Raw genomic sequence first — 12,990 nt, 5'->3', positions numbered from 1 at the left:
ACCAATTTCATGCAAAAGAATTTCATGAATAATACAGCAAAGCAACATGTAGCCAGCATAATAAAAATCTCAAATCCTAGAGACTTAAGACAGACAATAAGGAATAAGGTGGTACATTATTTCCCCTTGAAGGGTGGCGCTCTAAAGTTATAGCTTGTTAGCTAACAAGAGAGACTATTGTGATATAACTGTTCTTTTCATTATATTCAGAAGCAAGGTAGTATCTGGATGGTTGGAGCTTTAGTTATACACAGGTATGGTAATGACAGTGCCTCTTGCAAATGACCATAATCATATCTGAAACACAGGCAGTGGAAGCAGAAACTCTAAGGACTTCTGTCCTGTGACCTACTTGTCCCATACACAAATGTGTGTGTGCACGTGTGTGTTTGTTTTGTGTTTGGAGAGGATAAGTAGGGTGGTACAGACAGGGTATAAGCAGGGTTCCCATGTCTGGCAAGTGTTTGGGAAGCATGGGAATATGATGCAAAGTTCAAAAGTTTATATTATTTATTACATAGTAGGCGCTCAATAAATATATATTAAATGAATAAAATTATCGTTCATTTTAAATGAAAAAAATCAGCTTGCTTCCATTTAAAAATTAAAATTTAACCCAACATTTCTACTTTGCCTATTTTATTTTTTAAAATAAGGTTTTATTTTTTAGTAATCTCTACACCCAACGTGGGGCTCAAACTCACAACCCCAAGATCAAGAGTCACATGCTCTACCAACTGAGCCAGCCAGGCGCCCCTCTACTTTGCCTATTTTATCCCCTTGATTTCTTCTCAACTTTTATTATTCTATTATTCTTACAATCTTATATTCTTAATTTTTGAAGAATTTAATTTTCTACCTTAGTTTTAGCCTGCATTATAGCTTTTCTTTAATCTTTGTTTTGTCTAATGTTTTAATGTTTTATACCATTCTCAATTTATTTGGCCTTTCAGTTAATTTTAAATTTTCTCCAAATTCCATAATTAGAAGAATCTCAGAAACTAATTATCTCAAGATTACTTTGTTGATAGAAAAACAATATACTCTATTAACATTCCAAGTCAGGTTACAATTTAAAATTATGAAAAGTAAAAGATAAAATCGTGCCCACTATTTCTAAACCAATTGTAGTTTATGAACTTTTAATTTTAAAGATACTACTACATAAAAAGACAAGAGAAATTTATACAGTGTTTTAAGTTATAAAAGTAATCTTTCTTAAATTATTTAATCACAGTTATATAGTTATAAATAAACTATAAACTCTGAATATATATTAACTTTTAACATACACCTTTAGGTCCTATAAAATGCAATTTAAAATGGCCATGTTATCTGAGAATAATTTTAACCTAAAAATTAGTTAATAAACCCCCAAGTTATATTTTTAGGTAAAGACTTGGAAACAATTTCCCTAAAATTAGTTAAAATTTAGTTAAAACTGAATTTTAAAAATAATTTAATTTATGGAAGTGTATGAAACCATAATTCAGAATATAAGATGGTATTGTCAGACACATTGTTACATTATGGTCCACTTAGGGAAAAAATATAACTTGCCAATTAAACTATGATACATAGCCTGATTTCAGAGATAATATGAAAAAAGTGTGCATTTCAGAAACAATGGGAATATGGTACTTCATAGCATTTTAACACCTTGAACACAAAACTGTAATTTTTAAATGCTAAAATTTGGAATTTTGAAGTCTAATTTGATCAATCTATGATGCTAAACATATAATAACACTTAAAAATTAAAAGCTCATAGTCACAAATGACATTTCATTACTAAATCCTGTCTCCTGCTTCCACATATGCTCCATTTCACCGCTCATTCTTTCCCTTCCATTTCCTTTATATATAGTTCTCTCAGAACGATCACATTCATTTTTGCTCCTATGGCCATACAACATCCTTTATTTCTTTTCTCAGGAAAGAGTCTGGAGGCAAGGGTGGAAGAGGGTGAAACCTGAAGCAGAATAGAAACAAAGCCTCTTGTTCTCTTCTCTTTGAAGCAGTTGATAAAAGAAATAAACCAACAGACTGCAGGAATTCAAAATCAGAATTCTATGTAATTTACACTTAAAACCAGATAAAAAATCCAAGAGTTAAATGCCAAAATTAGTATTATTAAAAGTATTAAGAAAAAATTGTTAAGTGCTTCAATATAATTTTAAAGGTTTCTTCAATCTGGGTCTCTAGAGCCAGAATACCATACCACTCAACCTAATTTAGACTGTAGTGACAGGACTGAGGCTAGGAAAAGCTCTTGAAGCAAAAGAGATTCTGAGGCATAAATATAGACTAAGTTAAAGTTTAGGCTTTCTCTAGGTGTTAAGGAACTAGTCCTAAAGTTATAACACTATGCTATTACCATGTCAAGTAAAAAAAATGTATTTAAATATCTCTCAACTGTTCACTGAATTAAACCGTATTCCTGTCAAATTCTCACTAAATTAAATTCTACCAGTTTAACACAAAAATCCTATAATATTTTAAGACCAGTATGTTGAATTGCTTTATATTTCAAAGATCTACCATATTTTTTATAGAGTACTACCTCCAGAATAAGCTTACCTGTTCCATTAAAAATGTTACTTGATAAGGAGTTATTCATTCCAAATGCCTGATTCCTGTTCATTCCAAATCCAGACATACTGGGTACATAGAAAATAATTTTAGATATACAGTAAGAACACTAACTTTCAGATGAAGAAAAACAAAAGTGTATACTTTTGATCTCCTCATATAAAACAACAGTATGTTTAAAAACAGATGCTAATTTTATTTTTCTGAATTTAACCTTTATTTAAAAACTCTCCTGAAGTCCTTCCATGAGTGAGAACCAAAATGTCTTAAACAGATGATTTAAAAAGCAAAAAGCAAAGAATGTACACATAAGCCTTGAGGAAAACAGAGATTAATGGTACTATTTTAGGTACTTGGAGAACCAACGTACTGGATACACTGGCAGAAGTAACATCTTAAAAACATGCAGTTTAGGGCGTAACTATTGTTCCTGAATACTTGTTTTCCTCCCACTATTGGTAAAGTGCGCCATTATCACTTGCCATAAAAGATCTTTTTTTACACAGAGTCTTCCCCATCTAGAATCTAAATTTCTCATGGACAGGGTCTATATCATGGTCATCTCTGCATACTCTGCCTATAGTGTTCAGGAGGATAAAACAGGCACTCAATACATGTTTCGTTTACCTGAATTAAATGGTGCTTTTCTTTAAATGAATTTAGTGTTCTAAAAAAACCACGTCATTTTAATCTAAATATAGCTTATCTTTCATCTACTAAAAAGAAAAAGCAAATCTCTCCATAGTACCCTCCATTCTAAATTAATGCACAACTGGTACTTGGTAAACAGTTACAGATGCCTTCCTTTTCTGCACAAGGCTAAACATGAGAGAACAGAAACAAGTCTGAACTTAAAGCAAAGCCAGAAGTAATTAAGAATGTCAAAAAAACCTGTTACTGCAAATTTCTACAATGAAAGTATGCATCTTTAACACCAAATAATCTGATAAAAGACAGTGTATCAGTGTTATGAGTAGGGTTAAACTATTTGAAGATGACGGGGGTTTTTTGGTTTTTTTGCCTAACTTTGTAAAACTAACTACGGCCAAACAATATTTTCACAAAATGTGGAGCTGGTGAAACAACAATATTCTAGAGAAGAGTAGGGAAGCCATTAGAAATACTTGTTTAATTAGCATGTTAGAATTGTTGATATAGGTACCTTCAAACACTGAATAAGTACTAAGGGATGAAAACATTCTAAAACAAATACAACTTATCAATAGTAATAAGCAGGGTTACAGAGACCCATGTTTCATTGACAATTTGTAAGCAATGTATTTTTAAAAAACAATTAAAATGTGAAAAATATGGAAAGGCAAAAATTTAAATATACATTCAATGAATAATGCTACCAGAAAAGATGTGATAAAGTCCAAGAAGTATATGATTAGGAAGCTATCAAGTAGATAAGAATTTTGATGACCCTTTAGAAATAGTATTTATTTTTAAAATTAAGAGCAGTAAAATTATTAAGAGAAATACTCATAAATCTAAATAAAAGTCCCAGAGCTTATGGGATGAAGATCAAACAGGAAATGTGCTAATAACCTATTTTTAATTCAGATTTTGCAAGCAGTAGATAAAAGAAAGTGAACTAAATGGGTAAGATGATAGCAAATAGATCAAGATCCTTTTTCCTCATACAGTTCCCCATTTTTAAAAAAAATTGGCGAAATTAAACATGATTTTTTCAAGCTGCAAAGCCTTATACTGTAGTCATCACTCTCATATAAATTATCTGAACAGCTTAAAAATCCTAATAAAACGGACAATTGGTCTTCATATTGCCATTACCACTTGCACAAAAACATATGCAAAAGGACAGTGCAAAAAGCACAACAGCTCATCTTCTTGTTTTAAATCCCAGGACGTGACACTACTTTTGAATACTGTAGATGTAGTCTTAAAAAGTCTTTGGTCAGTAAGTCTCCAAAGCACAGAACTGAATTTCAGTTGAAATGGTACTAAACCAAAGCATAAGTGAAGCAAGGCAGTAATAGTCAAACATATCCCTGGTACTGTTCATAAGTCTGGAACTCTTATACATATAAGTGGCCAGCCTCACTTAACAGACGAAGGACATATCCACAAAAATCTGCCTTATGGAAACTTAAGAACAATTCTTTTCTAATAACAACAAAAACCTTTAATGTGCTTTCCAATATCAAACTGATTTTCAAAAGAACATGTCTTTAAGTTTGGAGAGATTAAAGTTGTAACACGTAACAGAGAGAATCTTTGGTCATAAAAATATGATGAAACAAACTTATGAGACAGAAGCCAAGACTCAAGAACAGAATGTTGAATATGAAAAGGCAAATCTGAAAATTCCCAGAAAGACAATTATACACAGTATCAATAAACATCTTACCTGTTCACAGTAAAAGGCTGTCGAGAAGGCTGCTGCTTTGGCATACATATTATGCTTGGCGAGCTTCTGTTGGGGCTACCTAACCCTGAACTGCTCATGCTATTTGTCCTGCTAGGAATTCCAATGCCCTGACCAACCTGGGAGTGGTTCATCATATTCCTAGGATTCATAGGCAAAATACCCCTGAAAAAGAAGTCCATTATACTAAATAAGCTCTCTACAATCACTCATTAAAATTCTCTGTAAATAATCAATTGGCCTAACCCCAGAACCTCAAATATACTTTCAAATTACACTGCTAATTTTCATTAATTTAACTCTTCCATCTGGTCATTCTAGCTCTTTGAAAAGTCAGACAAACCAACAAGAAATTGGGTAAATTATAGCAGAACTAATACAAGGTGATATTTAAGATGAGAAAACTATTGGTGAACTAGGATATAAAATAATATAAATGTATTTCACACATATTTAAAATAAGTTCATTCCAAAGGTGTGGCATTCTATCTTCTTCATACTAATATGCACCACCTATGTAATCAGTCTTGTTTTATTTTACTCACTAGAGCAATGAATGTGTGTTGAGGGAGCAATAATCACAATTATCTGAGGAATGATTTTAAATTGCACATCCTCTTTTGAGGAAGAGTTGGCTTCTGAAAAAGCTCCCCAGGTGATGATAAACCCTTGATACCCACCCAGCTGACAACCAGTATGCTAGATGCATGATAAAAACATCTTACACTATACTTATCAATTTGCAATGAAATGAGCATAGGGTATCAACTTTTTCCCCCTTAGTGAAAGGCACTGAACCAGAAAAATGAAATAATTAGTTATCTTATTAAAAAACTAAAATGCCTGCTTACTCTACAAAGATACATTTTGAGAAATATTCTGGTCCATCAATAAATACCTGCTTGGAGATGGAGGCGTGTGAAGTGACATTGTTGGTACCCCTGTTGTTGGCGTGACGTGGCTCGGTAACTGAGTGCCTTGTGATAAGCTGCGATTTAATTGAGGGGTATTGTTGCTCATCCCCCTCATTGGAAGGCCTAGTGCACCTATTAAAAAAATTCAGAAGAAGGAAATTCATTGCCATCGGGAATGAAATTGTTATCCATCTTCTGGAGTTGGCAATTTAAAACATTTTTAAATGACCTAACATGTAATATAATATGCAAATTTTAAATGGATATATTCAATTCACTCCAAATGGACTCTGATTTTAACAAAAATGTTCTAACCTGAAATTTAATATTATGAATGGATATTGCCTTCATATTTCTATCTTCTGTTCATATTTCTATCTTACAATAAACTATGTCTGCCAATGGTTTTAACAAATTAGATGATTTATGTTTCAATGAAAACATTTTGTACAAATAGGGCTTTAAGAAATTTGCAATCTTGTGTTTTTATGTTTTGAGTCAAAACTGAGGCACACAGACATTTAACCCCACTTTGCTGAAGTAGCTTTAATTTTTATATGATCCTTTTAAAATGCATTTAAGAAATCTCTACTACTATTTATACATACATTTTTTTCAACATTACAATTTTTACAAACCCAACATAAAATGTCAGCAACTCTTAAAAAACTCAAGCTGATATAACTATAAGAGACAAGAATTTAAAACATTTAAGTTTTCAAAGTACAGTGACCTTCTATTTATCTGGTACTCCTGGGGACAGATGCAAAAGGATGGATGTGTTCCAATAGGTATATTTTAGAGACTACTTAAGTTTCACCATTCAGATACAAAACAAAAAAAAATTGGGATAAACATTTCAAAAATGTCTGACATATTTCTTAACTTTTATTAATACGAATATGAGATATTAATTTCTTAATGATTCAGAAATATCATGAGTATCTAATATTCTAGATGTTTAGATATCCCCCATACCCCTTTCATCCCTCAGAGTAAGAATGTCCAGCTGTCACCAGTTATCATATCTGCTTATGAATGCCTCCATTTCCAGACCCACACTTTTTGGTGCTGTTTCTAGTCAGCTGTGAAATGGCTTATCAGTCAACTAAACTTATTCTGAACTGGAAGTTAAATAGAAGTGATAAGATGAAGAGCTAATGAAAACATAGATTACTTTAGTGCTAGGGATTTAAAGTGACTTTGTTCTTCTGGAAGTTTTTGGTCTAATTCCAGAAGCAAGAATTTCAAGGACCTGAATATTTTGAAACCATGACCTCCAAAAAAGTGGAGTATATATATGTTCTGAATGTCTTACTTCAAGTACCTTTGCAGCATTTACCTCTGGCATAACAATGTCATACCTAACCTAAGGACAGCACTGGACCACAAAGATTTCCACTGGAATCTACCAGCCACAGTACTCAGCTTACAGCCTAACTTTGCTTCTCGACTGAATGAAGCCCATAAATCCAATTCAATGTAGCTACTATATCTGTGTACTATATGTACTCTTTTAAGTCAGGTTCCATGAGGACCATAAGTTAGTTCTACAGTTCTTTCAATGACATGATGGGAACTAACTGGCCTAGATTATATGTTGGTTTAGTTCACCATATGTATGTCTGGTCCCTACAAGTTTTGTGACCATGAATATACCACTGGCTGCAGATACTTTCCCTAAATTGGGACAAAATAAGGAAAAATGGGATTAAAAATTAGCCATATAAGATTTCTTCAGAAGAAATCTGTCTCTTCCTTCTCTTAAGACACTCTAGTTTTCCTGAAGGCCTTCTAGGCGCTCCCACAGCAAACCACCAAAGTGACACTTTTCACATCACACATTCAATAAACATTTATTGAGTGCCTACTATGTGCCAAGCACTGTGCTAGCTGCTGGGGATACAGCAGTGAACAAGACAGAAAAGGCTCCTACCCTCAGGGAGTTTACACCCTTCTCCCCAAATAATGCTGTCCTAAAGTCAGCTATAGCTGCGAATTAATGACAGGAACGTGTTTCACACAATTACTGACCACCAAGAAATATTATACAATTTTAAAGCCAGAAGGGACCTTAAAGATCACCTAGTCCAATGTTCGCATTTTACAGATGAGGAATCTGAGCCTCAGATGAGTTAACTGACTTCTCCAAGGTGACACAAAGAACCAAGACTAGAATTTAGATCTCTTAACTCCTAATGTTCTTCATGGCAGCCCTATGGCAGCCCAACATAACACTAAGTGAAGACCCCTTGAGAGTGCCCACCAATCTATAACACCTCTTACCTATTTTATGTTTCTCTTGCTTTTTCTTTTTTAAAATATTTACTTCTCTTCAAATTTTTTCTAAACCTCCATCTCTTGGTCTCTTCCCTCCATTTTCTTTCTCCCTCTCTTACCTATACCTGAAGTTTTCTTTCTTCTAATTTTACTTTCCCTTTCCTTTTCAATCTCTCTTATACCGTTATCATTATGAATAAACATACACTTTATAAAAATCTAGCACCCTTGGCTGTTTTCTAATAATCAATATACCTTACAAAAGACTCACTGAGATCTGTTTACTTTAATCCTTCATATACATATTATTCTATGCTGTATCATGAAAATCTTTAACTTCAGAAATATCTTAGGGACTGGAGATTATCTGAACATTAGCAAAAAACTTTTGGAGATAGAAACAGGAATAGGTATGGTTATTTATTTAGTCAATCAGGGGCTGGCACATGAGTTAATTTATAGTGCTGAGAACGGAGGAAGACAGTAAGAAATAAACTCAAAGATTAGTGTTTACTTTTATTTTTCCTTCAACACTCTTGATTTCATAAAACAGCTAATAAATTCAAACAGTCTGAGTTGCATTTTGTTGAACTAGGTATAAAAAAAAAGAGAGATCATCAAGAAAAAAAAACGGGATCATCAAGCTCTGAATACCTTAATAATCAAGCTATTTCAAATTCAATTAAAAACTGAATTCTTTTAAAGCATGAAGAATATCACTGATAGGAACATACAAAGATTTATTTTTAGGAAACAAAATACACTACATCATTAAATTCGAGTTACTTAAGTCAATTATAACTGGGTAAGGTCAAAGAGAGAGAACTTTACTCTTTTAGTAATATATTTAGAAACAATCACAGAAAATCTTCTCCAAAACATTACACGAAGAAGAAGACATGCAAGCCAAAAAAAAACCCCCAAAAAACAAAAAAACCCAGGGGAAAAAAAAAACCTCATAAAAAAATTTGGCAAGAAACAACTACAACAGGTAAAAAAATATTATAAATAAGAAATAAATGAACAAAAAAAGCTAAAAAGTAGCTAAAAAGATTACAGTTCTGAATAAAATTTTTCTTTCAATTTGACAAATTGCTAATAAAGAATAATACAATATTAGGAGAAATATATGAACACACTCCAAGTAGATTCCTACCTCTAATTTGGCAGGGTGCTAAACAGATCGTTTTTCAGAAATCCAAAGGAATATGCTCTAAGAAATGTTTTCATGAATTATTTTGACTGCACAAACTGATTAACAGAACATCCCTTAAATATCTTATGCCTCCTTTATTCAATCTTTTGCTAAAAACAAACAATATTAATAATACAAGTTATAAGAAAAAAAATCCAACCACAGCAACCAAATCCTTGAATGCTCATACCTAAATGAAGTCTCCTGAAATCTTTATTAAGGAAAGGGTAGAAAATCCCTAACTGCTGCAAAAGGGCTTAAAGCACCCCCCATTCCATTTATTTCCAAAGCAAATAGCTTCCCCTAGAACTCACTGTCCTGCCCACACTGATGAAGAATAACCAACCGCCTTCTAACCTCCAACCTGCCCTCACATCTTCTTACCTCCAATCTCCCCCACGCTTAGCTGCTTAATCTTCTCTGTAACATTGTTTTGTTAACTATTTTCCTTCACTGAATTTAAAGGATTTTAGAGATAGAAAAGTCTCCAGAGATCCATCCAACTAAGTTACAGACAAAGAACATCAGGAATTAAGTTACTTGCCAAAAATCACAATGAAGAATAAAAATACAATCCAATTTCTTAACTCTTATTTTCATCCTTCTTTCAACCAATCACTTTCCACTTCTTATAGTAGATGCAAACTTTTACATCACCTGTGGAACGCCAATATCTGGGTCCCATGCCCAGAAACTGTCACTCAGTCTGAATCCTGGCATTCATGGCTAGTAAGATTTTAAAAACTCTGAAGGTGTTTTTAGGGGTAAACCCAGAGTTGAGAACCACTGCCCATTAATATTATATCCAATCACAGTTTAGTCTTTTAAAATTCTGTCAGGACCAAAAAGATTCTTCTAATCTCTGTTTTCTTAGCCCCCAGCTTTACTGAGATAATTGACATGCAACTCTTCTGAATTAATATTTTACCCCAATATAAACTCTTTATACATACCACATATTTTACTTACAATCTTCCTTCTTTCCCTGGTCCTCTCTCCAAATCTGTCCCTGCACTTTTATTCATATCTGTCTCCCCACCTAGAATACATTCCCTTCTCCCATCCTATAGAAATATAGAAGAATATCTTTTTTTAAAAAAGTCATGGCGCAGGTGTTTACACACAGCAGATGTACAGTGTGCTTTGACGTATATGGGAGAGACCACTAACTCAGATGTGAAAGTAAAATGGATTTGGAATCAGAAAATGTTTCCTGGAGGAGACAGTACATGAATCAAATAATGAAAGAGACCTAGTTACGTATTTGGTGGTAGTGATGAAGAGTCAGGAAGGTAAAAATGTTGAAAGAGTTTAGTCTGAAAACAGCAAGATGTATGAAAATGAGGACGTGATATGCCTGGAGGAGGAGTGGGTTTGCTTTTGGGTATTAAGGCTGTATGACACAAGAAAGAAACATGGATGGCGTTAACTGGCTTCAACATCCTCAACTAGGAAAAGCTGATGTTATGTTAGAACCAGAAGAGAGTACCTGGCAATGTGTGGCTGGATCTTTACAGCAGCTGGCGCTCTGGCACCTATGGTACATCCATGTGAAGCTCTGGTGTATACTCTGTACTCCTCCTCAACCTCAATTTCCATGATAGATTCAGGGCACCCATTCACAAAGTGATACAGGTCTCAAACCTTAGAAACCCTGGGTCTCTCTTTTTCACAACCTGTATCACCAAATCATATAAGCTCTATCTCCAAAATATCCCAAATCTGACCACTTCTTAACACATCTACCCCCAGTCCAAGTCATCCTATTTTCTTGCCTTGACTACTGGAGCTTTCTTATCATTTGTCCCTCTCCACCCAGTTCATTTGCTACAGAGCAAAGTGATCTTTTAAAAATGAAATTGTATCTTAAAATCCTTACCATTAAACTTAGAATAAATTCAAATTCTTTATCAGATCGTTATAAGACTCCATGATCTGACACCTGGTACTCCATTAACCTTCTACTTTCTTTGTTCACTATACTAGCCCTCTCACTCTTCCTTTAACACATTATGTTCTTTCTTACATTTTCATAAGGAAGCACTTTTGCATTTGCTGTTGTCTGTACCTAAAGAGTTCTCCCTCAGATCTTTCCAAAGATTTCCCTTTCTCAACATTCAGGTTTCCATTCAAATATCAGCTCCTCAGAGATAGCCTCTTTGTCTGCTCCATGTAAAATAGTAATCCCATCTACTCACCCCTTAATCTGACTTAATTTTTATAGTACTTACTAGAATTATATTACTTAATTGCATGATTATTCTTTCTCGATTAAAACGTAAGCTCCATGAAAATAAGATCCATTATTTGCCATTCTCTTAGCTCTTATAGTAATATTTCACTCATGGTAGAGGTAGCTAACTAAATACTACCATAATTCCCCGATCAGTAGACCCTTGAAATCTGTGGATTTAACATTTGTTGTTTCTACTATGTGCTAATGGCCCTCTAGGGTCATGACATTCAGTAGTAATATGTAGCATCCAGGTTTCAAAGAAACTTCTGTTCTCAACTCATGTTAACATAGTTACGTTTACTAAGTAATGTAATCCTGGCTCTACTAGTTACTGCCTGTAAAACCTTGGGCAAATCCCTTAACCTCTCTTGGGATAGATGTGAAGACTAAATGAGTAAATTCATACAAAATACTTAAAATAGCACCTGACACACAGTAAATATGCAGTAATTATTAGCTTTTGTGAAGTGGGTGGGGTAGAATGTGAAACATGCCTATGCAAAAAAAAAAAAAAAAAGAGTAAACAGGTGATCCTAAAGGTGAAAGTGAAGATTACAGTCTAATGAAGTAATGGTTTTCACCAGAAAATCATTTTTTTCTGTGGGAAAACTGTATGCTATAGTTCTGTTCTTGACCTCAGAAAGTGGTAAAGATCTTGATACATCCCACAGAACTGTAAAGACTCTACTTCTTGAATGAAACCACTGTAACAGCCTAATAGGTTTCCCTTGCCTTGATAAACTAGACCACTCCCAAATCTACCCCATGCTGTGGGTGTTGCTCCCACTACTAGGAACAACCTTATCCAGTCTCTTCAAGGCCAACGACAAACATGACTTCATCTGTAAATCCTTTCCTGATCATTCTCCCAGACACGTGATCACTCCCACCTCTGAATACCCAGAAAACTCTGTACTTCTTCCTCTGCTCTGTAGTAAAATAACTTGTGTAATTATCTACTACATTATATGCAGGAACCATATCTTGCTCATCATACATTCAATAAACATTTGAGTGCCTGTCATGTACAGAATACTAAGGATACAAAAGCAAATGAAGACATGCAATAAATAAAAGTGGCAACATCATAGCAGTATGTACACTGTACAGGGATGGCATAAAGAGCCTCTCCCACACAGTCGCCCTACGCAGCATGATGCCATTACACAGTACTTACTCAGTAAGTATCTATTAAACTCAATTCCCATCTCCTTTTTGAAGCTTTTCCTTACCACTGTAGCTTACTACAGTTTCTTTCTAAACCCTAAGTCTGTCCATACCACTCGATATATCTTTTAACCTACGTATCAACACTGTAGGCTGTTACTTAACGTTTTATACATAAATGTCTTGACCTCCCCAACTATACCATGCGCTTGAC

General features: G+C 34.0%; 1 protein-coding gene across 7 annotated transcripts in view; it reads right to left on the bottom strand.

Annotated features, from left to right (window-relative positions):
* Window positions 1–12,990, bottom strand: part of CNOT2 (CCR4-NOT transcription complex subunit 2) — a 118,380-nt gene that overhangs the window by 17,990 nt on the left and 87,400 nt on the right. For all 7 annotated transcript variants that reach the window (XM_034644426.1, XM_034644428.1, XM_002922184.4 and 4 more), the window contains 3 exons: window positions 5,883–6,030; window positions 4,967–5,149; window positions 2,581–2,660 (listed from right to left, as the gene is read on the bottom strand). In XM_034644426.1, coding sequence (XP_034500317.1) covers window positions 2,581–2,660; window positions 4,967–5,149; window positions 5,883–6,030 — 411 coding nt within the window. The remainder of the gene's footprint in view (window positions 1–2,580; window positions 2,661–4,966; window positions 5,150–5,882; window positions 6,031–12,990) is intronic.

Source organism: Ailuropoda melanoleuca, chromosome 15 (assembly GCF_002007445.2).
Source record: "Ailuropoda melanoleuca isolate Jingjing chromosome 15, ASM200744v2, whole genome shotgun sequence".
NCBI lineage: Eukaryota > Metazoa > Chordata > Mammalia > Carnivora > Ursidae > Ailuropoda > Ailuropoda melanoleuca.
The sequence above is the reverse complement of the archived record's forward strand: the minus strand, read 5'-3'. Positions and strand labels throughout refer to the sequence as shown.